The sequence below is a fragment of the Amblyomma americanum genome, chromosome 4, assembly GCF_052857255.1.
Source record: "Amblyomma americanum isolate KBUSLIRL-KWMA chromosome 4, ASM5285725v1, whole genome shotgun sequence".
NCBI lineage: Eukaryota > Metazoa > Arthropoda > Arachnida > Ixodida > Ixodidae > Amblyomma > Amblyomma americanum.
Window position 1 is genome coordinate 64748174 of NC_135500.1, and position 26452 is coordinate 64774625.

General features: G+C 48.1%; 1 protein-coding gene across 3 annotated transcripts; it reads left to right on the forward strand.

Annotated features, from left to right (window-relative positions):
- The first annotated feature begins 1620 nt into the window (after positions 1 to 1620).
- Positions 1621 to 25199, forward strand: LOC144128005 (uncharacterized). Of its 3 annotated transcripts, none has more exons than XM_077661051.1 (2): positions 1621 to 2664; positions 24353 to 25199. In XM_077661051.1, the coding sequence occupies exons 1-2, from the start codon at positions 2374 to 2376 to the stop codon at positions 24767 to 24769; spliced, it is 708 nt and encodes a 235-aa protein (XP_077517177.1). In that variant the 5' UTR covers positions 1621 to 2373; the 3' UTR covers positions 24770 to 25199. The 3 variants fall into 3 exon arrangements, with proteins under 3 accessions (XP_077517177.1, XP_077517176.1, XP_077517178.1); XM_077661050.1 differs by lacking the exon at positions 24353 to 25199 and adding an exon at positions 6345 to 8588 and having other exon boundaries at positions 2060 to 2664; XM_077661052.1 differs by lacking the exon at positions 1621 to 2664 and adding an exon at positions 15799 to 16448.
- The last annotated feature ends 1253 nt before the right edge of the window (positions 25200 to 26452 follow it).

A 26452-nucleotide genomic window follows, 5' to 3' on the forward strand; every position in this document is an offset into this window, starting at 1 on the left:
GGAAAATAATCCCAAAGTCCGTAATGTATTCTGTCTATGTAGATGATCTCCAGATAGCTTATACATCCTCGAATATATCAACATGTGAACGACAGATACAGCTAACAATAAATAAACTGGCAATATGGGCAGACCAAAATGGCTTCCGTTTTTCTCCACAGAAATCGGTAGCCATTCTTTTTTCACTCAGACGAGGCATGCAGATAGATCCCACCCTACACCTGAACGAAATAGACTTAGCCGTGAAAAAAGAACATAAATTTCTAGGCATAACATTCGACAGAAAGCTCACCTTCATGCCTCACATAAATGAGCTGAAAAAGAAGGCTTCTCGATCCCTGAACATACTCAAAGTGCTGTCGAGAAAACAGTGGGGAGCCGATAGGACATGTCTGTTACAAATATACCGCTCTGTAGTACGCTCTACCCTGGATTACGGATGTGTAGTGTATGGGTGAGCAAGACCATCGTACCTCAAACGGATAGATCCGGTACATAATTTAGGTTTACGTCTCTCCACTGGTGCATATAGGACATCACCCATAAACAGTCTCCATGTAGAGACCAATGAACCATCGCTTACAGATAGAAGAGCCATACTGACATGCTCATACATTCTAAAAATCCGTTCACTGCATAAACATCTATGTTACCCTATCGCCACAAAGTGCCTTTCTAGAACACTCTTCAACAGCAAGCCGCAAGCTACTCGGCCTCTCCTCTTGCGATTTGAAGACATGTGCCGGAACCTTAGCATATTAGACGTATTGCCAAACATTGCCCGAAGGCGAGGTCCACTGCCGCCATGGCACAATTTCCCTGAAATCTGTGATTTCACTCTAACACAGTTCCGTAAGAAACAAATTCCGCAACAACATATACTACAAGAATTCCTCACACTCGAGGAAAAGTATACTACTTTCACAGCATTTTATACCGACGGTTCCAAAACAGATGCATACGTTGGAAGTGCAGTTGTACAGGGAAATTGGAATAAAATATTAAGACTTCCACAGTGCGCTTCCATCTTCACTGCGGAATGTTACGCCATTTGTGTAGCCATAGAAAAAATACTAAACGAGAACCTACCCAACAGTATTATTTACACAGACTCACTAAGTGTGCTCACAGCCCTTCATCCTAGAAATGCAATAACCCCGCTGCTTGGCGACCTCATACACAACATTACAACAGCCATAGCTCAAGGACAAAACATAAGACTCTGCTGGGTACCAAGTCACGTTGGCATAAAGGGCAATGAAAGAGCAGATTTGTGCGCTGCTCAAGCTTGTGAAAAGCAAATTAAAAACATAAATGTGCCCTATAGAGATTGCATGAACTTAATACATATTAATGCAAGGAAAAAATGGCAGTTCACCTGGAACAACGAACTAAATAACAAACTACGGTTAATAAAACCAGTCCTAGGTGAATGGAAGTCATGTGTGCACCAGAAACGTTTCAAAGAGGTCATTATCTGCCGACTCCGGATAGGTCACACACACTTCACACACGACTTTCTGCTAAGGAAAGAAGACATACCAGTTTGTACATGCGGAGATGAACTTACAGTGACTCACATTTTAATTTCATGCTCTAAAGTGGAAAGGCTACGGAAAATGTGTTTTTCTCCGTTTTATAACCAGTGCATCCCTTTTCATCCAGCACTGCTCTTGAGTGATAACGCAATTGTGGACATGTCCTGTGTTTTTAGATTTTTAACAGAAGCTGGTTTTCTTAAAAATATTTAAATCATGACCCAGTACTTCGCCTGAAACACCTCGGCCATTCCTCATTCCTGAGAAAAAGGGTGAGGTCTGTATTTGATTGGTTGGAAGCCTCGAGATCCTTACCCTGGTAAGGATGGCTGCTGAGGTGACCCGACCCCCTTTAAACGTTTTTAATAGTACCCATTTCTAGCATCTTTTTCCTTCATCATCATGAGGTAATTTTAACTATTTAAGCACTCTGCACCAGCGACGATTTTCACATTTCCATAAAATCATCCAGAGATTTCTCCTATACCTCCATCTTGGCGCATGATGGCCTTAGTTGCCTATGCGCCATAAAACCCAACACAACACAACAGTTCTTTTCAATAACGGCTCTTTTGACACCTAAGAATAGCGACCATCGACCGATAGCGCAGATGGTGGCGTTGACGAGAAAAACAACGATTATCTTTGAATTGTCCATTATAGCCGACTGCGGAGCGACGGTCGCTCAAGCGAAGTACACAGACCCGTGATATCTTACCGTAACCGCAGCAACGGACGACGGGGCGATGTTCGCCTGTAGGAGATATTGCCGAGCAGCGGTAACTGACCGCTATTGTTCAGCAGCAGTGCAGGAGTGGAGGTAGCCAGCACCGCCATGCCAGATCAGGGGCCCAGGGTGCTGTACCGACTGCGCGACCACATCGCTGGCGCCAACTGGCGGCCGACGCGGTTTGCCGAGGCCGTGCCCAACATCCGCATCTGCGGCCTTTGCCGCATGATTCCCAAGAGGACGGTGGCTCTTCCCTGCTCGCATGTTCTCTGCGAGTCCTGCCACAAAGCCTGCACACAAGATGGCGGGGGTGTTTGTCCGCTGGATGGCGATGCCTTCGCTGATGATGAGTGCGGCTGGACTCCTCTTTCCGAAAGGAAAGCGAAAGACTTGAAGGTAAGTGTTTTGACAGCTAAAGGTGGCACAGCTTTGGTTTAGCCGTATAGCCCTGCACTCTACCGTCGAACCTACAGCGTCAACCGTAAAACCTGAAATGTAATTAAATGGTTTATTTCTCTTCATGAATTGAACCGAAGTTAACGTAGTTTATTTCAGTTAACTTCACAGCAATGGCCGCCATCTACCAACCATGACACGTGACAGAACTTAGTGCGGGAAATCCCCCTCCTCGTTTAGGTGAGGCTAGGGGTAAGGAAAACGGTAGGAACGAAGAGAGAGGCGTGGACCTTTCTCTTACGGCCAGCTTCAGGACAAATGTATAAACCAAAGCCGTAAAAGCTTCCGCTGACTAATGCGATAAGCCGGTAAGCTTAGCTTTTCAAATTTTTCCCATGCTGCGCAAGATACATCCATGGCGTCAAAGGGTGCTTTCGCGCTAGGGCTCCTCCTGTTGAGTTGCAGGCCCAGATTTTGTCAAAACGTTATAATAGATTTTCTTCTTGAATTTTCTGTGAAACTGATTCTGTGATGTAAATAGTGGTACATATAAATGCATATGCCTGCTGAGCCACGTTGTTGTTTTTTTTGCCATGCATATAAACATTGCTTTCTGAGGAAACGCACTTTTATTGATCCATATCTCTCTAACACGCCGTCGGCTAGGATGCTGAGTAAAGGCCTGTGATCTCCCTGTGGTTCTTAAATGCGCTCTAATAACGCATGGTACGCGGTAATGTTCGGTTTCGCCTTCACCGAGGCGCGGCCGACTGTAATCTGCAGATTACGTGGTCGCAGTGTGCTGAATAAGTCTGGATGTTAGGGCGCGTAATGGCTTAAGGCGGCTAAAGTAGCCGAATTATTCTCTTGGAAACAATTTTAACCAAACAACTATTTTTTTCTTTTAAATTCGAGTCGATACAAGAAACTAAGACTCGAACGAACCTAGTTTTTAATAAATGTGTCGTAAATTTGAATTCAGTCTTCGACACTAAAAAGCTGTGTCGACTCGATCAGATACCCAACAATTTTTTAGTATGATATACTGCTTGCGCCAGTATATAGGCCGCTACTATTTTTTCGTTATTCTTCCTCCACCGACAAGGATCCTTCGTCATAGAAGCTGTGTTGTTTTGTATGTCCTACAGAGTGCCAGCTGGGACCAGTTCCAAAAAACGAAGGTGCCTCAGCGTCCATTTGCGCTCGTTTTAGAACCGTGACCGGAAAGAGCCCACAGGGACAGTGAGCATTCGCGCCGAAGATGGCTGCATGGCGGCAGCAGCCGGGTGGTTCCGGTTCTGTTAATATGCATGATATAGATCCTAGTAAAAATTCTTTCTCTGCTCAAATGCAGTTAGATGCTGATATTATTGAATTACACGCACATTTCTTTACAGCCCATACAAGTAAATATGTAAAAGCTATCATTTTCAGACTAACACTGTTTTCCTCGAGTACAAAAATCTCCTGCGCAACTCTATGCGTGGCTTTGGGCGCGAATTCAGCACACATATTTGAATTCTCTCATGACATCTCACGTTCTCGCAAAGCCCCATAGAGCACTAGGCCTTCATAGTGAAAGACGCTGTAGCTCATTTGTATTATTCCTTTATTACCATATTAACGTACAGGATCAGTCAAAAGTTCGCAGGCCGCCGGGTCTCCTTTCGAGCGTTATGGTCGGGCAATCACGACACCCCAAACCCCAAAATCTCCATATAGGATAGGACTAGTGTCATTCTCACCTCTCAGAAACTTGATACTCTTATTGCTATTATAACTGCCAGGATGCACCGTGGAAAAGCAGACCCCGTGGCCTCGGAAGTTTTGACCAACCCTGTACATATCAACCCACACTATATGCGTCACAGAAGAGAAACTGAAGTCCTGCCGCCGCGGTGGCTGAGTGGTTACGGCGCTCGGCTGCTGGCCCGAAAGACGCGGGCTCGATCCCGGCTGCGGCAGTAGAGTTTCGATGGAGGCGAAATTCTAGAGGCCCGTGTGATGTGCGATGTCAGTGCACGTTAAAGAACCCCAGGTGGTCGAAATTCCCCGAGCCCTTCACTACGGCGTCTCTCATAGCCTGAGTCGCTTCGGGACGTTAAACCCCATAAACCGTAAACTGCAGTCCTTCCTGTGACGTCACACTGCGACGCGCAGAGTGACGTCTGATCTCCACTATTTACAAAGGCTGTTTTCCTTCTACAGTCCGTGTGTGCTACGATAGGATGGTGCACGCCCTAGATAAGTTACTCGCACCAAACAAGTTACACACTCGTGCAGAGGGCAACAGCGGCTGCAGATTTGAGGCCATGCCCTTTTCGCCTTCTGTTTTTTTTTAACACTCCCTTTTCTCTTTCTCACCTTTATATCCCCCAATCCCTTTTCCCCAGTGCAGCGTACTAAACTGGTTCATCTACCGGTTAACCTCGCCGCCTTTCCTCCTCCTCTTCCTCACCCTCCTCCCTATGGGAAGCGTCCTCAATCGACGACTGCTGGCAGTCACTGAAAACGCCCCCCTCCCCCCCACATCCCGTGGCCAGGTGTCGGTGCTCGGGAGACCAGAAGAAAAAAATTGGAGAACGCTTAAGCTTCGTCTTTAAGAGAGAGACGCGACAGCGTGTTGCAGCGTTGCCAAGCGGTGCACGGAACGCCATCGCCCGTTCGGCGCGACGGGTGGCCCGTTGGACAATTTAAGGGAAGGGCGCCTGCCTCACATATCTCGGTGGACACCCGTACCATGCCGCAAGGGAAGGAAAATCCGTTCCCTTACGGCGCGGTTCAGGTGTCCACCGAGGTGCGCTATTTTTCGCTCATGGTCAACGACGCCGACGAAACCGGCTTTTCTGCGACACGAGCTCCTTAACGCTGTCGCGTTAATATGTTCCAAACTCTGCAATAGGTTGATCAAATGCATGCGACTGCGGCCGTGGTGAAACGCATTAAACAGAAAGCACAACAGTAGAGACGTTTCTTCCCTGCTACTATTATTATGGCTTTCTACAGAGTGTGAACGCTCTGTCAGAAGAGCAGCCGTGTTTCACGCACTAGCTTACTCAGCGGTTGCGGTAGCAAGTGTATCAGGAAGACTTCAGAACCTCTTTCATTATACGTACATTTTAGCTCCCAAGAGAAATGATATAAACACGTAACTTATTTCCTATTGATATCTTTCCCACTGACTCCTGCAAAGTCAAAAGAAAAAGGCGTAACGTGTGCGGAAAAACCTGCGATCTTTAAGTTTTTAAGGGATCGCGTAAAACTAGGATCACTAGGTTTCATACCAACAAGCGATAAGTGGTATCCTCTGAATGCAACGCCAAGCCTTAGATGGCATAGCACAGTATACTCATAAAACAGTTCGCCGGTTATGCTTTCTCTTTGATGCCTTTCACCAGCGCAGTTGTTAAAGCATTGGTGATTGGTGTATTTGCTATTTCTGACGCAATGAAGGAACTCCACCAACACCTGTGCGGAGGGCGCTAGGGCAGCTCCTCCCTGCCGGCGACGTCACGGTGACATAACACCACTATAGGCCGGTAGCGTGCCGGTTACTTCAGAGGTACCTGGTGTCACATGATGGTGACGCCGTTATCCAGTGACAATATGGTCACGTGTTTTGAAACGTCAGCGTAGAAATGATTTACTACTGGCCAATTCTCTTGTTTTTTTTTTTCAAGGCTCACTGCTGGAACGAAGCGCATGGCTGCGAGTTTGTGGGCACCATGGACATCATGCTCCGACACTATGAGACCGAATGCCAGTTCCACACCGTGGAGTGTCCGCAGTGCGGAGACGCAGTGTTACACAATCAGCTTGCCGTTCACTACATGGCCGGATGCATAGGCGGCAATCCCTCAACCGCCGGAGACGAAGACAGCAGGCTTACTGTGCATGACGTCAGAGCAGCCGTGGAGGAACTGAAAGCCATGGTGAGAAATCCGCTTCAAGACCAGCTGCCCGCACTCCAGAGTCAAATGAACACACTCATCGAGGGGTCGAGGAATGACACCGCGAATTTGCTGGAAACCGTTCGTTCGCTCACTCGCTCTGCAGACACCATAAAGGCCGAAGTGACGCAAATCGCCGGCAACCTGGCCACGACGCTGGCGGAAGTCCAGCGATCTCGGGAAGGTTCAGAAGAAGCCACAGGCGGCATTTCTGGTGCTTCTGACTCAGCAGAGTCTATACCGTGGCGCAAAGAGAAGAAACTCATTCTTCGCAAGCTGGAAATGTTAGCAGGGTGCCCACTGATTGATATAGGTGCTCTACAAGACAGCACTTTTTTGGACACACGGCTGGCACTCATCAGTGAAAGCTCACCCCAGCCGCCTACTACGCATAGGCTGTCTGTCACTGAATACCTGTCATCAAGAGCTTTCTTTGGAGACAGAGTGTACGTACTGGGATTGACAAATGCTAGGCACGTATTACGGCATGCTGGGACTGCATGCGGCGAAAAGAAAGTAGCCACAATAGTTATCTGGGATTCCAGGGACAGGTATCTCAAGGTTACCCTCATGATCGTCAAAGATATGTTCTTTCAAGCTCGTCTTGAAGTGCATTTGGAGTTCTTCTGCCTCATTCCATCCTCTCGTTTGCCATCCGTTCGACATACTGTGAGAGTGCTGCATAAAGAGCCTCGGAAGAGTCTTATCATGGATTGGTGGGATGAAGTCAGCAGATCTGGGACAAAATACTCTCACTTTAGAATATATTTTGCATTTTTCAAAGAAGAGGGTTTCCTTCACGACGGAGATTTGCGCCTCGAATTGAATCAGCATGTATCTTAATCGACGGGCACGCACTGTCGTCGAGCCTCTGGTTGTCATAGATGTAGACCACGCTTTCCTTGGGCATCGTTTTCGTTTATAAGTTAACTTTTGTCTCTCTATCAATTGGGCTTTTTTATCGATTATTGTTTTCTTCCTGAAAAACAACTTCCTAGACACTCTTGCCCGACTGTACCACTTTTGACATTGACGCGCATTGAATTTACCTAATAAATTCTTTTTAACAGGCAGCCGCCGCGGTGGCTGAGTGGTTATGGCGCTCGGCTGCCAGCCCGAAAGACGCGGGTTCGATCCCGGCCGCGGCGGTCGAATTTCGATGGAGGCGGAATTCTAGAGGCCCGTGTGCTGTGCGATGTCAGTGCACGTAAAAGAACCCCGGGTGGTCGAAATTTCCGGACCCCTTCACTACGGCGTCCCTCATAGCCTGAGTCGCTTTGGGACGTTAAACCCCCCATAAACCATAAATCTTTTTAACAGGCCTCTTGCGGACAACGAATTCGGGGCTGCCCATGGGCGCCTTGTTTGTCCGTAGACTGCTCCGTGAACAAATGATTAGCCCAGGCTCACTCGGTAGTTCCTCAAGTGCCTTTCCAATAAATATGTCCATGTTTTAGAGCGCAGATCTTAAGCCTCCGTACGTAGGTTGAATATCGTCGACGCCGTTGGCGAAACCGAGCTTAGTCATAAATAAACAAATAACAAAATAAAATAACACATTGTTGTGACTTGTATTCAGACCCGTAGCAGCGCGAACAGATCAGCTCCGCTGGCCCCAGCACGGGAGCGCTAGGCTATCGCTGCAGCTGATCCCACTTTGAGTTAAGCTGCAACACACTCTCGCACTGTGCATTGCACATCGTCGTCTTCGTCAACTAACGCTACTATCGAAATAATATCGTTGTCAGACCTGCCAATGACACAGCAAAGGCAAACAATGAGCCTACAGAGCCTGAGACGCTGATAGAGGTGCTCACAACTTTCGCATTGGAGAAAATCGTAACCAGCCTTACATTTGTTTCATTCAACCACTTTTTTTTTTGTTTTAGGACGTGCTCATATTAGACCACTTCGGAGAAATGTGAAAAAAAAAAACGAATACAAGTGTTTTCGCGTAAGATCAGCCAGGTGTGTGCGTTAATGATTTTGAATTCTGCGAAAATTGAGTACCTCAGAGATGTTGGGCGTGAAAAACAAAGGGGTTAGTAAAATATAGGGGTTAGTAAAATATGGCTGAAAATTTGACATTTCGCTGATTTGCAGCGATGGGCCCCGAAAACAATTTTCTATGATACGTAAAGAAGCACATTCAGACACACGGCGCCGAACCCAAAACGCGTCCAAGTGCTAAAGCTCATCAGATTGCTTGTAATTTTCTAAGGATGAGATACCAAATTTGGCTAATGAGCGACTTAAGCGTGTATTAAATCGCCTTCCTAATTGTGCTAAAATTAGTTTATAAATAATTGGCGGCAAGTTTCGTTGTTACCGTTGAACTAAATTCATCAGGATTTGTAACTGAAGTTTTTCTTTAATGCATTTCTTTAATATTCTTTTCAGCCGATTATTGAAACGTTTATCTACTGCTATTTTATTTTGATGCGTCAACAATTAATTATGCGGTTTTTCTGCGGAAAATAAACGTGTATCATTATGTTGCTTTCACCGTTCAGAGTAATGAGTGCTCTGAAAAAGTAAAACTAGAATTTTATTACTGGTTGGTCCTAAGCTAGAAATTGGCAATATTTACTCTATTTAGCCTCATTGCGGGGGCATCGTGTATCGTTCTTTCGTTCACGCCCTGAGGTGAACGAACTGCCTTATATGCCGCGTCGCTCCTACACCCGTGTCCTGCCATTATGCTACACATACTACACCCACACGCTTGCCATTCACTGCTACAAGTGATCGCGATCCGAACGTCAAATCAGGTAAGGCTCCACAACCCCTCCCTCTTCTCTCAGCTTTCGATGTGCTTTCCCTCTCCTTACTTGGAGAACTGCCATTGCAGAGCTGACAGAGTTGCCATCCTCTGAGCATCTGCGGTGGCGCTGTGGTTATGGCGAGCAGCTGCTAAGTGCGGACCGAACCCCTGGTGTGGTGGGCGCATTTGGATGGAGGCGGATTGCATAAAACGCCCGTGTGCTGTGCGTTGTCAGCTCAGTATAAGAAAGCCACGTGGTCTAAACTAATCACGACTCGTCCACTACCGTGTCTCTCGTGGGCCGTGTGCTGGTTCGGGCCGGTGAATCCCACACGATGCACCTCAGCAGGTCGCCTCATACCCCGGCTTCCGCGTTCACACTCACCGCATGACAGAACTAGATTTTATCGGTGGCGTGAGGTTTCCCTTCCCGGCTATCGTTCTGTGAACTAACCAAGTGTTATCCATGGCATCTCGTATGGTTAATGATAGCGAGAGGTTAAGTAATCCACCCGCAATCGTCCTTTATTGCGGCCACGAAATTTCTGGTGGCTAAATATGCTCTCAGAAGGCTATTGCTCTTAGCGCTCAACGCGTTCTTCCAGCGTGGTGACGCTGAATAAACAATTCACGCCGTCTTCCGCAGGACCACTGTGGAGATTGGTGAAACATAACTGATTTTTCTGAGCGCTTATGTGTGCATATGTTTAATGTGCACGCCTGTTCGACCTGAGCTGCGGATGCTTTGCACTCGATAAACCAGAGCGCGATCGTCCTTTACCGTGCGACTGTAGGGTCCACACAAAAATGGGACCAAAGCACGTGCGCCCTTGCCATTCCATCCCCGCATCCTACCTGCAGCTCTTCTTAAGGCTGGATGCGCGGACATTACTGCATGAACGCGCACGTAGAATGGACAACGAGGCTGGGGATGGCACCTCAAAGACGAACGGTCTCTCCGCTCGCGATGGTGTGGACAACACTGCCTCATGGCTCCGTCCAACTGTGCGTCATCCACACCCTCTTGGTTCCCCTGATAAAAATGTGCAGCCACCTTCACTTAAATAATACCTTCAGCGCTAGGTAATGGCATTGAAAACGATAAAGCGGCATATTGATGTGTATGACACCAGTATCATGTATCATTTTAAGTGAACCGGACTCGTAGTGTGTATTTTGTGCTTGCGAGAGATTCAATAAAATACATGGGGTGCTATGTGGGTTGAAGCACTGTCCTAACAGGACCATATGTCTTATGGGAAACTGCGTATGATATCTGCCCAGTAGCCATTTTGCGCACGTGCTCGCAAGCTTTCAGCGTTGCGAGGAGGCGGTGTACCTACGAGCAAAAGAAACCCGCGTTATTTATCGCCCCAAGCGGTTTACTGCGTAAGCACTCGCTGTCTTACTAGCGAAAAAACACTCCTGCCAGCAGATGAAGCAAGCTGCGGCCAATAAGAGGACGCTCAGGTGAGCTCGGGTGAGAGTCGCGTCAGCTGCAACAAACTGGACAAGGGCGAAAGATGCGAAAAGGATGAACAAGGTGGAGGCGAAGCGTGAAGTCGTCGTTGTTGTTGTTGTTTTCCTCTGTTGGGGTGGCACATACACACAGTGGGAGATTGGCCAGGGTGCCTTCTACAGTCAAACAATTGTGAAACATTGACTCATTGAAGGTAGTCGAAGTTGGATTTCGGGCTAAAAAAAAAAATAGTGAATTACAACTAACAAAGGTGTCTCCCTGACACAATGATGAAATTATGGAGATAATCGCACACTGGTTTTAGGGCATATCCCCTGGCGCTTGTCCCAAAGGAGAGAAGAACCGGAATAGAAAGAGGAAGCCCTAAAGGAGCAACGGGAATCTGAGGATAAGCTTTTCGCAGAGAAGTCAGCCTCCGATAGGAGAGGAGAAAGTGATCTAGAGTTTCGATTTCACCACGTGCTTCAAGAAGGTTCGACAGAAAGAACCCCGATCGGAACAAATATAGCTTTAGTCGTGGAATCCTGCACCGCAAGAGGGTCATAGCCGCCTCGCAGAGGGAATGCGAAGTGTTGAAAATCCGCTGCAGCAAGGAGAGGCCCATGACTCAAGGAATGCGGTTACAGGAACCGTTGGAAGCGAGCTGTTGTAAATTGCACAGCGTTTGGAGCAACTGGTACTTCAGGTCCGCAAAGGGTAGACTGTGCTAAAACATCAGCCATCACATTAGCATCAATGGCGCAATGTCCAGGTACACAGAGAAAGCACACTTCTTTAACATGCGGTGGAATAAAAAATCCTAAAGAACAGTCCAGAAGAGCGTCCCTCGAGCCTTCGAGTGCAGTCAGGACTGAAAGGCTGTCAGCAAGTATAATGAACTCACTAACGTTGCAAGGTATCTTTCGTAAGGCCAACTGAATTGCTAGAAATTCAGCAACGAATATAGACGTATCATTAAGAGCCCAAAAGGCATAACTTTAATTTGAGAGCCCTGCAATAAATGTCAATAGCTGCTTTTTCCTTTTGCTGAGAGGCATCTGTGAAAATTGCAGTATGTGTTGGAAATTTTTACAGATGCTCTTCTATAAGCCCATTTAAAACATTTGGAGACAAATTCTTTGTATTTTTGGGAGGATATTGTCAAAGTGAATACGTGCATCTGGCCGCAGGTTGTGGATCTTTACGGCAGAACTGATTGCGACTGAAATTTCTGATAGCAGACAATTTGCGAACAGAGAATGAAGTCGCTGCAGTTGTATGTGCAGTGATGCAAACGGTAAACCAGGCCATAAGCCTCTCGTACGACTGACTCCGAAGCCGAAAGACGTGCCCGGCAAGCTGAGTAGAGACGCAAAGAGAGGGTCCACCGCCAGCCTGGGTCGAACGACCCAGAGGATCCAGCGGGGCGGCAAGCCCAAGTGTACAACCTTGCTAAACGGGATGTGGAAACAGATGAATAGCGAAAGACGAGAGAAAGACCGCAAAAGTAGAGGTGAATGATGAAGTCGCCGAAGTAACGTGCAGTCAAGAGGTGTGTACAAGTGGCTTCAATTACCGCCCAACAGAGGAAATGAGGACTCGAATCGCCTCGAGCAGTTCTGGAAGCTTATCGCAAAAATAAAGCCGAGGAACGACTTGAAGAACCTTTGGCTGCGATTCAAGATTTCAAGCTTATGAATAGCCAAAGAAAGCTAAACATGGGCAAATGTGCTAAAGTACCGAAGTGGAATTTAGCTTAATCAGGTAAATGGTGGTAGTTTTATTTGTTTCTAGTTTCGCCGTCTGCTCTCCGTTTGTGCCTCTATGGCGGTGAAGGTGGCTGCTTGAAGAACGGAGCTTTGGGCGCGAGACAACGCAGCCCGCGCAAGCCTCTGTCCCCTTTTCTTTAAAAAAAAAACTTTGTGAGACACGTGATTAGTGAGCTATTGTACGCAAAGCGATGCGATTGTCCTTCGGGCTCTCCTTAAACAATCAAGTTGTAAAAAGGAGGTTCCAAAAGCGCGAGGGACAGCGCTTCCACAGGACATAGATGATCACACGGCAACGAAGGAATCGTTTGGTTTATGGTTTATGAAGGTCTAACGTCCCAAAGCGACTCAGGTTATGAAGGACGCCGTAGTGGAGGGCTCCGGATATTTCGACCACCTGGGGTTCTTTAACGTGCACTGACACCGCACAGTACACGGGCCTCCAGAATTTCCCTCCACTGAAATTCGACCACCGCGGCCAAGATTGAACCCGCGTCTTTGGGGTCAGCAGCCGAGCGCCATAACCGCTGAGCCACCTCGGCGGCAACCAAGATATAAATCGTCAGGCTCCGTTCTCCTGTGAGCGGCTAAGCCAACGAAGTGCAGAGATGACAGCGCATGCTTCTTTTCTGAAGATAACGCGCAGCCGGACGACTTGCAGACGCGTCCGGTGCACTACCAGCTGAGTTATGACGGCTGTAAAATCTGCTGCTTTTGTGGGTATTTATGTTTTGCGTGTTAGCGAACCTTGAAAGTGCTCACCAGCGCCACCCTCGTCCATAGCGGTGGACGTAGCACGTCCTGTAATACCGCTAGTGTGACGTAGAACGCCACTACAAGCTTAAAAAAAAACAGAAACATTTTCCCTATGCACCTTGCTTTCGCTGATTCTTGGCTTCGCTGACTCTTGGCAGCGGGAGGGCATCTATCGCGGCTTCTCTCGCACTAAACCTTACTGATACCGAAACTTTAGTGAGTGACTCGGAGAGCAAAAAACGGGGGAAGTCGCAACCCAACCCAAGCAACCCAAGTCACACGGCAACACCTGCCATTACACCTGCCTTGTGCCACTACGCCACTGCTGACTTGCCCACAGGGTGGTTTACTTGCCAAGGTGTAGCCGGTGGTAACCAGGCGAGAACCTGGGGCACTGGCACCCCCCTAAGCGCGCCGAGCTAAGCGGAATGAGCAGGGGTTCGGAGAAGAATGATTCGAATGATGCTTGCACAGAAGCTAAAGAGAAGAAGTTGGGGTGGTGATTAGGTGGTAGCCTGGTACCACCTATATTTGCATACAGCTCAAGAAAGCACCGGTTATTCCCCGTCAAAGGACCCCCTGCTAGACAATGGCGTCGGCCGATTCTCATGAGCCGGCTAGTGTGACAAAGCAGGAAGTGGTAGATGAAAGGGGATAATAACTTCCCTCTAAGGTCCGGGATAGAGCCTGTTGTGCCCGGACAACCAGCCCGGATTCCAAATGTACAGGACGCAAATTTTCTCCTGCGGACGCCCTTGGACAAGCCCGGTGCTGCGCCGGAAGGCAACACCGCCCTAACGCTCCCTTGACAAGCCGAGATACTGCGCCGTTAGGCAGTGGCGCCCTATGGACAAGCATCGGCGAGCGACATGTCAACACGTGCAGCAAATTGCTAGACAGCCAGGCGCCGGTTTCTTTTTCGACCTGGATGCCCCCGAGCGCCGGAAACTTGAAGCGGATGGCCAGTGCGCTCGCTGGTTGGACCTCTCGGACGGCTGTCAAGTGCTGGATTTTTATTGCTCCGTTTGAGTGAGCACCGTTTCTCGGGGCTACATAAGCCCCAACGCTGCCGCCTGGAGACCACTCCGTTCTACCGAGCCCGTTCTACAGAGACCGACCCATCGTGAGCCGTGTGCCGCTCACGAGTGGAGTGAGATGTGTTACGCGTTGGAGTCTCGCCGGACGTCGCTGTGCGAGAACAGTCGCGTTTGCTGTTAGCTCTCGGCCCCCGTGCCGATCTCGTCGTGTACAACGCTCTGTACATAATGTATAAAATCCCTTTTGTTGTTCTCACCGACACCTGACTCGGAGTCTTCGCTACCGACTAGAAACCTGGCAACGCTCTGTCGCAAAACGGGTGGCGAGCGTTACGGGACCACCTCAAAGTCACAACATTGGTGGCAGCGGTGGGATCCCCAATCGCAACAAGCCCTCTCTCCTTTTCGGGGCCTCTGCCTGCTTTGTCACGCTAGTAGGGTCATGAGAATCTGCCGATGCCATTCGCTGGAAGGGGTTCCTTGGAAGGGTTAAATCCGCTGCGTTCTTGAGTTGTATCCGACTATAGTAGGTCGTATCTCCAACCAACAATTGACGTCATGCTAGCGCTCATATCAATGCGCTTATGCTAGCGCATTGGCCTAATTATGCAAATCGACTGAATTTTTTATTCGTGTTTTGCACGCTTTGTGGTTACATACTTATCCAGCTATGCACGCATGCAGTCAATTTAAGGTCCGAAGGCGCTCGACTCGAAGTGGCCTGAGCACAGTGTCCAGTGCCTGCTAGGCATGAAATTCGTTCGCCCCATTGCTTGGAGCCATTTACGCAGCAAGTTGGCCTTGCTAAGCGGGAACCTGGGCTGACTGTGTATTGAAAGAAGAAAGAAGGGAACAAAGTTTTGTGTGCATTTAGAACTGAACACTCAACCACTGTGACCACTCTGCACATTCTCGTACGAGACTCGGAGACACCTGTTAAAACCGCAAAGTGTACTTCGATAAGCCCAGCTTACGTTAAGCGTACGCGTCGAGGATTACATTTGCTTCACTTCGAAGTCTGGCGGTGGCCGCGCATTGCATGCTGGAATCACTTTCACTTCATGCATTAATTCACGCAATTGATACCACTCCATGATGCTTGCTAAGAGACCGGAATTAGACGGGGCGGAAGTGGCTCGCGCTTTCCTCCCAGACACGCATGCTCGACTCAGGGTGCGCTGCCAAGCACGCCGCTACGCGATGCGTCGAGCGGCGACGACATGGCGACAGAGAAGAGAGAAGACCGTCGCGCAGCAAGCTCCACGCCGTCGCCATAAAGAGCTGGCGAGCAAGCGAACGAAATCTGCCTGCTGCTTGCAGGAAGGCTGGCAGGGGGAGGGGGGGGGGGGGGGACGAGGTATACAGGGAACCATCGTTGGTGACCGTGTCTCTTTTCGCTTATGGCAGGAAACTGTTTGAGGAAAGTACTGCGTGACTTTAGCCACACTTTGCGATAATGCAACTCGGATAACTTGGGCGTCTCGCTTCTGTGTCTGCTAGAATTGGGCAATTTCTCACCTATGCGTACGCTCAGTCAGCCGGCCGGCGTCAGCGGCAGCCTGCTGCGGAGGCGGCGGACCTGGCCTCCTAGTGGCGCGACGCTCATTGGCTCAGTAAAGTGACCACGTGACCATGGACACGTGACGAGCGCGAAAAACCGCGGTCGGTTCGCGCCCAATTCGTCGCAGGCTGCGTGAGTGTGTTGTGTTTCAGCCGCGCTGGTCGGTGGCGAGGTTTCCGGAGTGAACTTCGCGCGCCATGGCGGGAGCGGGCCGAGGAGCTCTGTATCGAGTGCGAGGCTTCGACAGCGGCCTCAACTGGCGACCGACGCGATTCGCCGACGACGTGTCTCAGTACCGCACATGCCACATGTGTCGTGTGCTTCCAAGAAGAACGACGCTGTTGCCTTGTCAACATTCCTTGTGCGAGCCGTGTCATGGAAGCCTGCTCAAAGATGGCCGAGGAGCTTGTCCGATAGACGGGGAGGCATTCGAAGAGAACGAATGTCACATGGTCGACGTGCCTGTTAGGAAAGTGGAGAACTTGAAGGTACGTACTACGTGCGGCAATTTTGTGTTTTTTGTGCACGGCGCGGAGGCAGTGCACAAGTTTTGCGAATGCTTAAGCAATCTGCTTCTTCTTGCGAGGGTTAACAACTGTTGTTAGCGTCGGGCTTTCTCCTCGTTGGCGTTCCTTAACCCTCCTCGCTGCACCGCCCCACCTCCTCCTCTTCTTGCCTGCCTCCTATTTTCTTGCACAGCTCTTACGCTCTTCGTTCCATTCCTCGCGCGACGCAGCTTTCCCGCTTTTTTTTTTTCCGCTTCGCCAGCTGCCGCGCGCCCGTCGACGTTTGCCGATGTTAGGCGTTTTTTTTTATTGCTCATGGGATTATTATTTATTGAAGGACATTTCCAGGTACCATGAAACATGCTCCAAATTTAATCGCTACCATCATGCCTTCCCATGATGTTGGTGATGAGTGAAGTGGTGTAGCAGACATTACCACGGGATCTCCCAGTATCTTTGAAAGTGTGCTTGAGCGATCGTGCATAGCCCCAAAGGTTTCTGTTGAAGTGAGGGTCGAACGGCCGAGTGCTGTCGTTGTGGTTCATTTGCCGTTCGTGTCAGGCCACGATGTCATCGCGGGCCCCTACTTCGTGATCCTGTTGCCGCAGTCTCAGTTCAACGTCGGGATCTTGCATACCATGATTCATTCCCTGTTGACGCTTCGCCGGCATGTGAATCCGGATCTTCACGTAGCTGTCGCTACATAGTCTAGTGCGATTTGAAGGTTGTCGCGCGAGCGTCGACCGTGAACATGAACAGCGCTATGGCCCAGAATCCTCTGCCGTTGCAAGGAAGGTGTCCGGCCGGGTTCCCTCAATCCCGTCTGGGCATAAAAAAAATGAGAAATGGTGGTGATTTCGTCGCTGTGGTGACGACTGCAGCACGGAACAGCGAAAGAGGGTGAGAAGAATGCGAAATCGTTATTTTCACTGTTCCAACGCCGGCCACTAGGCGCCTGGAACGCTAGTCCGGACGACGCTCGCGCGATAACCTTCAAATTGCGCTGTAAATTAGTACCTCTCGACACGGCGACCTTCACGGCGTTCTTCGGAGTACTGTAGTTAGAGTACTGTACTATCTTTTGTATCACTATAGCGAGCGCCCACTGCGGTGGATAAGTGGTTAAGGCGATTGGCTGCTGAACCCAAGGTACAGTGCTCTAGAATATGGGTAGTGGGTTCAGGGAGCGGACAGCGGTGAGGCGACTTGTGTCGACGATACCAGATGGCGCCACCAGAGCATGGGCTGTATGAAATGCGGCGCGCCGCGCCGTGGATGCGCGCTGTGCATAGAATCGTCGGAGAAATAAGCAAGGCTCTGTCTTTTAAAACAGGTCCTACAAATAGGTGAAGCTGTACACAGCTATTGTCGGCGAATCAAGAAAATTAGATGTAGTAGTAGCCAACAGCCGATAGCGCGGTGGTGCGGACGAGCGGCCCCGTTAATGCTTCGCAACGCTGATCGTGCTCTTTTGCAGGTACGGCTCCCATATTTCAACGTTAGTGCATACTAGTATTATCGCCGCCCATAGGAAAGGCTGAGTACAGGGAGAGGAGCAAACATTCTATCGATCATCGGGGTTATCCAGCGGCCAACTCGAAGCTGTCGGCAAACGTGGCCGAGTGTACTCCAGCTTGAGCCATCGGAAGTGTTTTAGTAGAGGGGCGGGGCAACAAGAAATTGGAATTAAAAAAAACGCTTCACTTAGAGACCGTTGTGTGTACAGCGCACTATATGTGAATGCGATAATTTTAAGTGTGGTATGCATGCCTCTGTTTTGTAAAAAGGAAAGGAACGCCGACCAAAGGTTGTTGTTAAAAAAGAAGACGCTCTGGCTTCCCTATGGAAGCCTTGATAACTCTGATCAAGGCTTCCGTAGGGAAGCCGAAACGTCTTTTTTTCTAACAACCTTTGGTCGGCGTTCCTTTCCTTTTTACATGAATATTCTACCTGACCGGACGAGTTTTCGTCGAACTTTAGATTTCATGCCCCTGTTTTATTTGTTGTTTTGATGCATAATAACTGTTTTAAGTATTCTTTCTTTCCCCGAACAGTAACTGAATGGAATCTACTAACCAATGATCAAATTTCAAAATCATCACTATCGGCATTTGTTTCAGGTATTGTTTAGAAATGTGTTGTCTTTAACTGTTTATACGCTCCATGGATCTAATTTGTATTATATGCTTTGTCTGTGTTATTGTTTTCATTATGTATTTATTGTATCCCACCCTGCTAAAATCCCCAGAGGGGATTGCAGTATTGATAAATAAATAAATAAAATCTTTTTCATCAAAACGAAGGGTCAATTGCCGCCGATGTATAAACGCTGATGAATGCAAGACAAGATAAAATAATTTTTATAAAACAAAGCACTCCTTTATTGCAGCGCTCCATCTATGTATGCACAGTGTGAGACATATTCTTGAATTTCTCAAAGGAATGCCGTGTTTTCTTGTTTGCGCGACTATGAGCACTTGCCCATCTTAGCATGAAGCTTCTTTTTCCTGCGAGCTTCTCGCGACTCATTGATTGATTTAACATAAAAATGCAGCCTTGTCAAAACATAAAACTTGAGAATGCTGACTGTGAGCGCTTCTGAGTGCTGGCTGCACGCTACACCACATGAAATCTGAGATTTTCCCAGCACCATAACATCTACTATGCTGTTACTGCACAGCTTTTCCTGACTAAAAAAAGTTGTGAAAAGGTTTTCCAGCCTCCTCACCATCAAAAAAAGCACACGAGACGGGTAGAGCAACCCTCCTTTGTCACAAATTGCAGTAAACTCACTGTCCTGGCTTTGAAGGAACATCCAGCTTAGAAAAATCGTCCGGCACAGATGCTTCGTCAACTTCACAAGGGTCTTGGTCGTTCGCCAACACGCTACTCTCAGTGTCAATGCCCGGACACCTCGATTCCTTAACGTCGGAAGCATTACTTTGTGGTCTTTTCGCTTCATTAGGATATGTACTTGTGCTTTTCCTCTTTCTAGGTGGTCTCTGTAGCGGTGTTTTCTTTGACAGATAGCTCGGCGCGTTCGGCAGCAATGTTGGCACCGCATCGGGTAAACGTTCCGGCTTTCCACGCGGGATGCGGACTTCTTTGCCGTCAGTGATGTGTATAAAGTCCCTCACAATGCATGATGGCTCGAAATGTAGCTCACACACACAGCAGGTTTCGTCCAAAACCTTATCTTTTCGATGAAGGTTGCGTTCCCACTGCTTCCGTCGGTTCTCATCCTTTGGCACAGCGAAGAGCGACGGCTGATCGCCTTCCGTCCACTGGTATCCCGTTTTGCACCCGGGAGCAAAACAATGCCGTTGACGCCGACGATTCGGCATGACCGTAGTCTTAACGCCGCGAACTCACAAAGAGGAAAAATGCACCGCACAAAAAGCAACAAACAGCTGCAGGCAGCTTGGCGGGACTGCTAGCCGCGCGCGCGGGCGCGCCGAGCCTACAGCCCACGCTACAACAGCGCCACCGCTTACATCCGGGACCTGTCGACACTCGCCGCCTCACCGCATCGCATGGAGCGCGCTGGCTCCTGAACCCACTACCCATATTCTAGAGCACTGTACCCAAGGACGCGGCTCGGCTTTTATATCCTCCGGTGACCGTTGCCGCAGCCAGCCGTGCAAACCCTCTAATCAGGCCAGGCCACTGTTCCCCGTTTGAATTTGACAAATGGATGAGAGGGCTCGGGAAAGGGCTGCCGCCGAAGCGTGGATTGCGTCAGAGCCGGCGCTTGCGAGGGGGAGGGGGGGGGGGGAGGAGGAGGAGGATTCCGCCGGGCCAGCCTGGATGAATCAGCAAGCCGCGACATGTTCGAGAGACCGAGCTGCTTTGCGCAGTGGCGGGTGCGCGGCGCTGGTATCCAGTGCGTCCTGGGCTCATTTTTCCAAGGTTTTTCAGAGCTAGCGCTCTTGCTACATATGTTTGTCGAGGACGTGTATATCTGCAACGAAAATGAAATTGACCGAAACAGTTACCACGTGACCACACTTTACCACATAGTAAATGTGCCCGCATAGCGCATCAATTGATACCTATACTCTCAATTTGTTATATTGTCACGGTCTAGAAAAGACAAAGTGGGCAGTGGCGCGATATAGCACACTCCCCCCTGTGACCACCACCATTTCTGCATAAAATTATGGGGCCCATGCGATTGACGCAGAATGTTTGAGTGGTGTCTGATAACTAGGCATGTTCCTGAGGACAATATTACTGATTTAGATGAAGCCCAAAATATGTGTGGGATTCGTAACTACGACTTTTTCGCCCCCAAACCGTGCATTCCGAAGACATTCAGAAGGCCATTACGGCTTGACCGTTTTCCGCAAGGGGTTCGGGGTGGTGTCAAACTATTCGTCGTGTTGTGATGCACACATTTATAATTTTTTTAATTGAAATTACGAGCGAATATACCGGACATAGTGAAGGTGGCTGTAAATTGCAATAATAGTGCAAAATACATAATGTAGTTGGTCCCCGCTCGTGTTTCAGAAGGGCTGTTTCCGGAAAGGAAACATCCGCGTATGTTTGGATTTGCTCTTCTCCACGTTTGCTGAGCGCTCCGATGTGTACACTTGGATCTCCCCTAATTAACGCTCTCAAGTCGAACACTGAGGCAGTGTCGGCGGAGAATTTTTTTATTGCAATCTTTTCCACGTTTCCTTATGAACACATCTGTAGCGACACTAACCAGGACGATCGAATGAGTGACGAAGCGCAGACGCTCATATGCGCCCCAGCTATGATGCCTTTGGAGCGATCAGGGAGGGACACGTGTTACGCGGAATCGAACAACGAATCACTGGCATTTAGTACTTTAAAAGGAAAGCGCAGTTTAGCTTCTAATAACATTGCCAGCCAACGAACGCAGTCAGCTCTCGGTATGGTTCAGCAAGCGTCGAACATGTGCAAAACTCATACGCAACTTTCCAGCTTTCGCGCATTTCTTAAACGTAAAATTCCAACTAGCGTTCTTCTCACCGCGTACAACTTTAAATTATTTTGCATCCGTACGACCCTAACCGGAGCCGTTGTTTCTGCCAGATCGCAGGCACAGCCCTAACCTAAGGTCGGTTATTTTCCCAGTTCTTCGGCGTGTGTTTGACTACACTCGGCAGAGCTGGATAAGCAGCAAGCTAAGGTCGAAGAGCTGAGCCGCCTTCTGAGGATGTAATCTCTGGTCGCAAGTCGTTCTGGTTTATAGTTGGTTTATAGGGGTTTAACGTCCCAAAGCGACTCAGGCTATGAGGGACGCCGTAGTGAAGGGCTCCGGAAATTTCGACCACCTGGGGTTCTTTAACGTGCACTGACATCGCACAGTACACGGGCCTCTAGAATTTCGCCTCCATCAAAATTCGACCGCCGCGGCCGGGATTGAGCCCGCGTCTTTCGGGCCGGCAGCCGAGCGCCATAACCACTGAGCCACCGCGGCGGCTCGCAAGTCGTTCTGATTGACCGCACACGCGGAGCATGGTGGAGATCAATTTCTTATTCTTCTTCACCTCAGTAAACATGGCACATACCCGCCCGGGGGGATTGGCCAGGGTCATTGGTGAATGCCAAGGAACTATTTGCGAGAACCATTCCGTTGCACGCTTTCTATGTTGTCGTCAAACGTAATCCCGGCCATGTGCTGCAACATGTTGCTGGAAAGAAGGCACGATTCCTGTGACGAATGGCCTGCTTAAAAGCGTTAGTATTAGATGTGTTAGTGCAAGCAGAAATGGCGACCACCGTCTGTCAGTAGTTAGAGGCTGGTTGTCCACCTGGCTATACGAAGGAACTTAGTAACTGACACGACCTATACGAACTCAGGATACTGCTTCGGATATAACTAACCGTAACCGTGTCACAAGACGTTAATAATGACACTTCAGCATTATGGCATACGGGGAAATTCTAATGCTCTCTTATCATCGTACCTTCAACACCGCTCTCAGTATGTTAGCCATAATAATAAAAATTCCAGCGTCAAAAAACTTACTTCCGGTGTCCCTCAAGGCAGTATTCTCGGTCCCCTCCTATTTGTTCTTTACATAAATGACATCTTTTCCACTATAAGCGAGGTACAATGGATTGGATATGCAGATGATACCGCGCTCTTCATTACCGGAGATAACCCAAACAATTTGATACACACAGCAAATATAGCATTACAGTTTGTTAAGCGTTGGTCCGAAAATAACTTTCTGAGAATTAATGCAAAAAAGACTCAAGCAATACTTTTTCGTGCAAGAAACACCACTGTCACTCCCACAGAAAAGCTATTTCTAGCGAATGATGAAATTGATATACGAACGCACGTTAAATCACTTGGGGTCTTTTTCTCAGAAAACCTAACCTGGGATAAGCACATTGAACACGTTTGCTACAAATTAAACAGAATCGCGGGAATATTGAGTAGGAATCGGCATATATTACCTGCAAAAGTAAAAAGGATGGTATACAACGCCTTATTTTTATCTGCACTTAATTATTGTCATCTTGTATGGGCGACCACATCCAAAGAAAACATTCATACACTAAAAATATGTCAAAAACGCGCAATTCGAGCCATTGCGAATATTTCATACCGTGATCATACGTCCGCATACTTCGCATCCTATCGCATACTTCCAATTGAAACCATGTATTCGTTCCGCCTTCTTTTCCAGTACAAGACTGCTGTTCGCACCAATAATCAGTATTTTCTTCAGCTATTCAACCTTGACACGCGCACTCATAGTCATAACACCAGACACAATAATTCATGGGTCGAACGTTTCTGCCGCACAACATATGGCAATCAATCTTTATCGTACCACATCGCCGTCCTCTTGAACGCACTCAGTCGCGTTGGTGTTGATACAAATACAGAATCTGCACGCTCACTTTTCAAAAAATTAGATCGTAATGCATCCGCTTTCTGTTAATACCCTCACCATTGTCTCTGGCTTCATTTCTTATCCTCCGCTGCGCTATTGCCCACCTGTCTGATTTTATATCCCTTCCTTTTTTCTTTATATCGTGCAGCTAACGAAATTTTGCTTACATATTGTTGCAACTACGCCCTGTACCACGTGCATTGTATTATGTCAGCCGCTTACTTTTTGCATCTCACGTATAAAACCCTGACATTGTCGTCCATATGTATATATCTTGTACAATGCTTGTCATTGAGCGTCCTTTGTTTATTTTTCTTGAATTGCTGCTGAACTGTACCCAAGGGGGCCGGGCTTCGTCAAGCTGCGCATGTGCAGCTTTTTTCCGTTTCCCCCTTTCTGCCTCTCGGAGAAAAATAAATTTGACTTTGACTACTAAGCCACCTCGGATATAACCTCTGGTGTTTACCTCGGATATAACGAACTCTTTTGTGTCAACAACGGACATAACGAACTTTTGGCTGCTAACGCGTTCAAACGATATGCCGAGGATAGCCTGAGTTTTTTTTTTTTCATTCATTCATTATACTTTTCCCCGACCAAGCGCCTTCAATAGGAATGCATATGCAAGCGCTTAGAGTGGAGTGCAGGGGCGCAGTCGTGTACCAATTTCTAAATCCCGCTGACTTTCTTCATGTATTTAAAAAGCAACCAAGCTTAAAATGCTATTCAACCATGCTATTCAACCCTCTCTATTCAAATCGTCATGCAAGGCATTGTAATATTTATGGCCGTGGCACAAATTAGTTCAAACACCTTCTATATTCGCATATGTATCTTATTTCTCAGTATCAGGCTTCTGCTACAAAGCCTGCTCCAAAATGCACTCGGCCACTCTCAGCACCGAGTGCCCAGAAAAAGATGTTTTGTGTAGTTTAAAAAAATACACAAAAGGGGAGAGGGAAGCCTGCTTGTGCTCTAAACATTTCCATCTTTTCTTCCAAGGCACACTGCTGGAACGAAGACCGTGGCTGCAACTTCGTGGGCAACCTGCAAGCTGTACTGCAGCACTTCGAGGAGCAATGCGGTTTCCATGAAGTCGCTTGTCCACGGTGTGGCGACAGCGTGCTGAACGGAGACCTGCCGCCCCGCTACGAGCCCGGATGCAGCCATGAGAAGTCTTTGGCGACACCAGACACAGATTCGCGGCAAGGGAGCGCCGCTGGTCTTAGTGATGTCTCCGCCGAGTTGCGGGAAATCAACATGCCCTTGAACGAACCCTTGGCAGCACATCACGCTCACGAAGGGGCGACTGTGCTGGCCATGTTGCTGGACCTTGAGACTGGCATAAACGAGCTCGTGGAAGTGACGCAAATGCACGACAATTCTATCCTTTCCTTTGACGACGAAATAGAGGAGTGATTAGCGGCTGCCATCTCTTGGGTCTTTACCAATACCCGGTTTTTGATTTTTTCCATTTTAGCGTTTTTTACTAACCTTCCCTCTTTTATTTAACGCTGTAGATGACAGTCTTGTGTTGTGCGCAGGTGTGAGCACTGTGCTTTTTTTTTTCCACGGGCAACTGCGAACGCTTCGCAGCAAGGTACAAATTTGCATTTGCACATATCGTACATCCAAGTTTTTTTTTTTTTTGTAGCGCGAATCGTTGAGGAATACTATATATGGACCGTATCAGGCCGCAACTTAAGTGCAAATGTTGAAAAGCTTGCCCTCCATCGCGGTCTGATATTGGTCTTACGCTTTACCGGCAGCTGTGAGTTCAGTGCAGCTAGAATGTGCAGCTGGATGCGAACATACATTCCTTTGTTCTATTTTTCCCTAATAAAGCCTCGTTCAGTGCTCTCTGTAGTGTTGTTTGGTCGCATTTTGGGTGATTCCATGCCAAGCGCAGCAGAGTTTGCGCTCCATCTCTTCCAATCTATTTATAAAATTTGTGGTTTTTCATTGAATGGTCAGATGTAATTTCCTTTACTATATCTGGGAAAAAAATTTACCGTCATGCAATAGCTCTCAATATTCCCGACTGGTTAAAATACTAGGTAGTCATAGAATTTAGTAAAAACTTTTTTTTTCATTTATGCGCTCTCAAATTTTTACAACGAATATGTATTCGTTGTACTTTTTAATCAAGTGCCGGTACAGAGTTTTTCGTTTCGTTAATTTTTTTTGTTCAAGACTCAAAACTTTCGAACTTTTTAAAAACTGCACGCGAAATACGTAAGCAATACAAGATTTTAATGGCCTAGCCATAACGTACTAGTTGAAAGTGTGTTGACACCAAGGTTGAACCGAATAACGTTCAGAAAACAAAAACGCCAGACCTGAAAGAAGGAGCGTTGTGCTGCGCATTTTAACGAAAAATTCATACTAAGCGTTCTGCAACATAAAAATCAGATGATAGTCAGTTTTACTCTAATTTCTGAGCAATTTTTATTGATATATTGTGTTTTGGTTCAGAACAAAAAGTGAAGTTGACTGCCAGAGCACCGGTCATAGTTGGGCCGTACTGTAATGTAACTTCATTGCAAAACAAAGCCTCGGCGTTGCTCGAACTGCTCCCGTTCCGTGTACTCACGTGTTCACGCGTTGCCCATCCGTTTTGAGCGATGACGACACCGTCGCTTCTCGCGTGCTGTCTTTACAAAAGCAGCGCTATCCCACACGGCCATTGACGTCCGACGGTTATCCCATTTCGGACTTTCAGATGTCCGTCGGAACACCCATTTTTTTACCCGAAGTCTACCAACGGACATACGTTGGACCATCCTTTCTCTTGCTGTCGAATGTCGTTTGCCGAACACGGATGTCACCTACAGGTGCACGAGATATACTTATTCGTCGCTCTCAAGAGTCACGTCATCCCCAATGGGCACTGAAACTCCCTTGGATGTCCTGTGGATGTTTGGGACGTCCAAGATACTTCCAGTGCCCATTGGGCCGCGAACAGCGCTTGACGAAGAAAAAATATCGGCAAATCGAGCTCGCATGCAGACAGCCGCAAAGAACGCCGACCATCGTTATTGTTTACTTCTGCGCATAGAGTTTCTTACTATTAACTAGAGGGAAAGCTGGCGGCGCTGCACC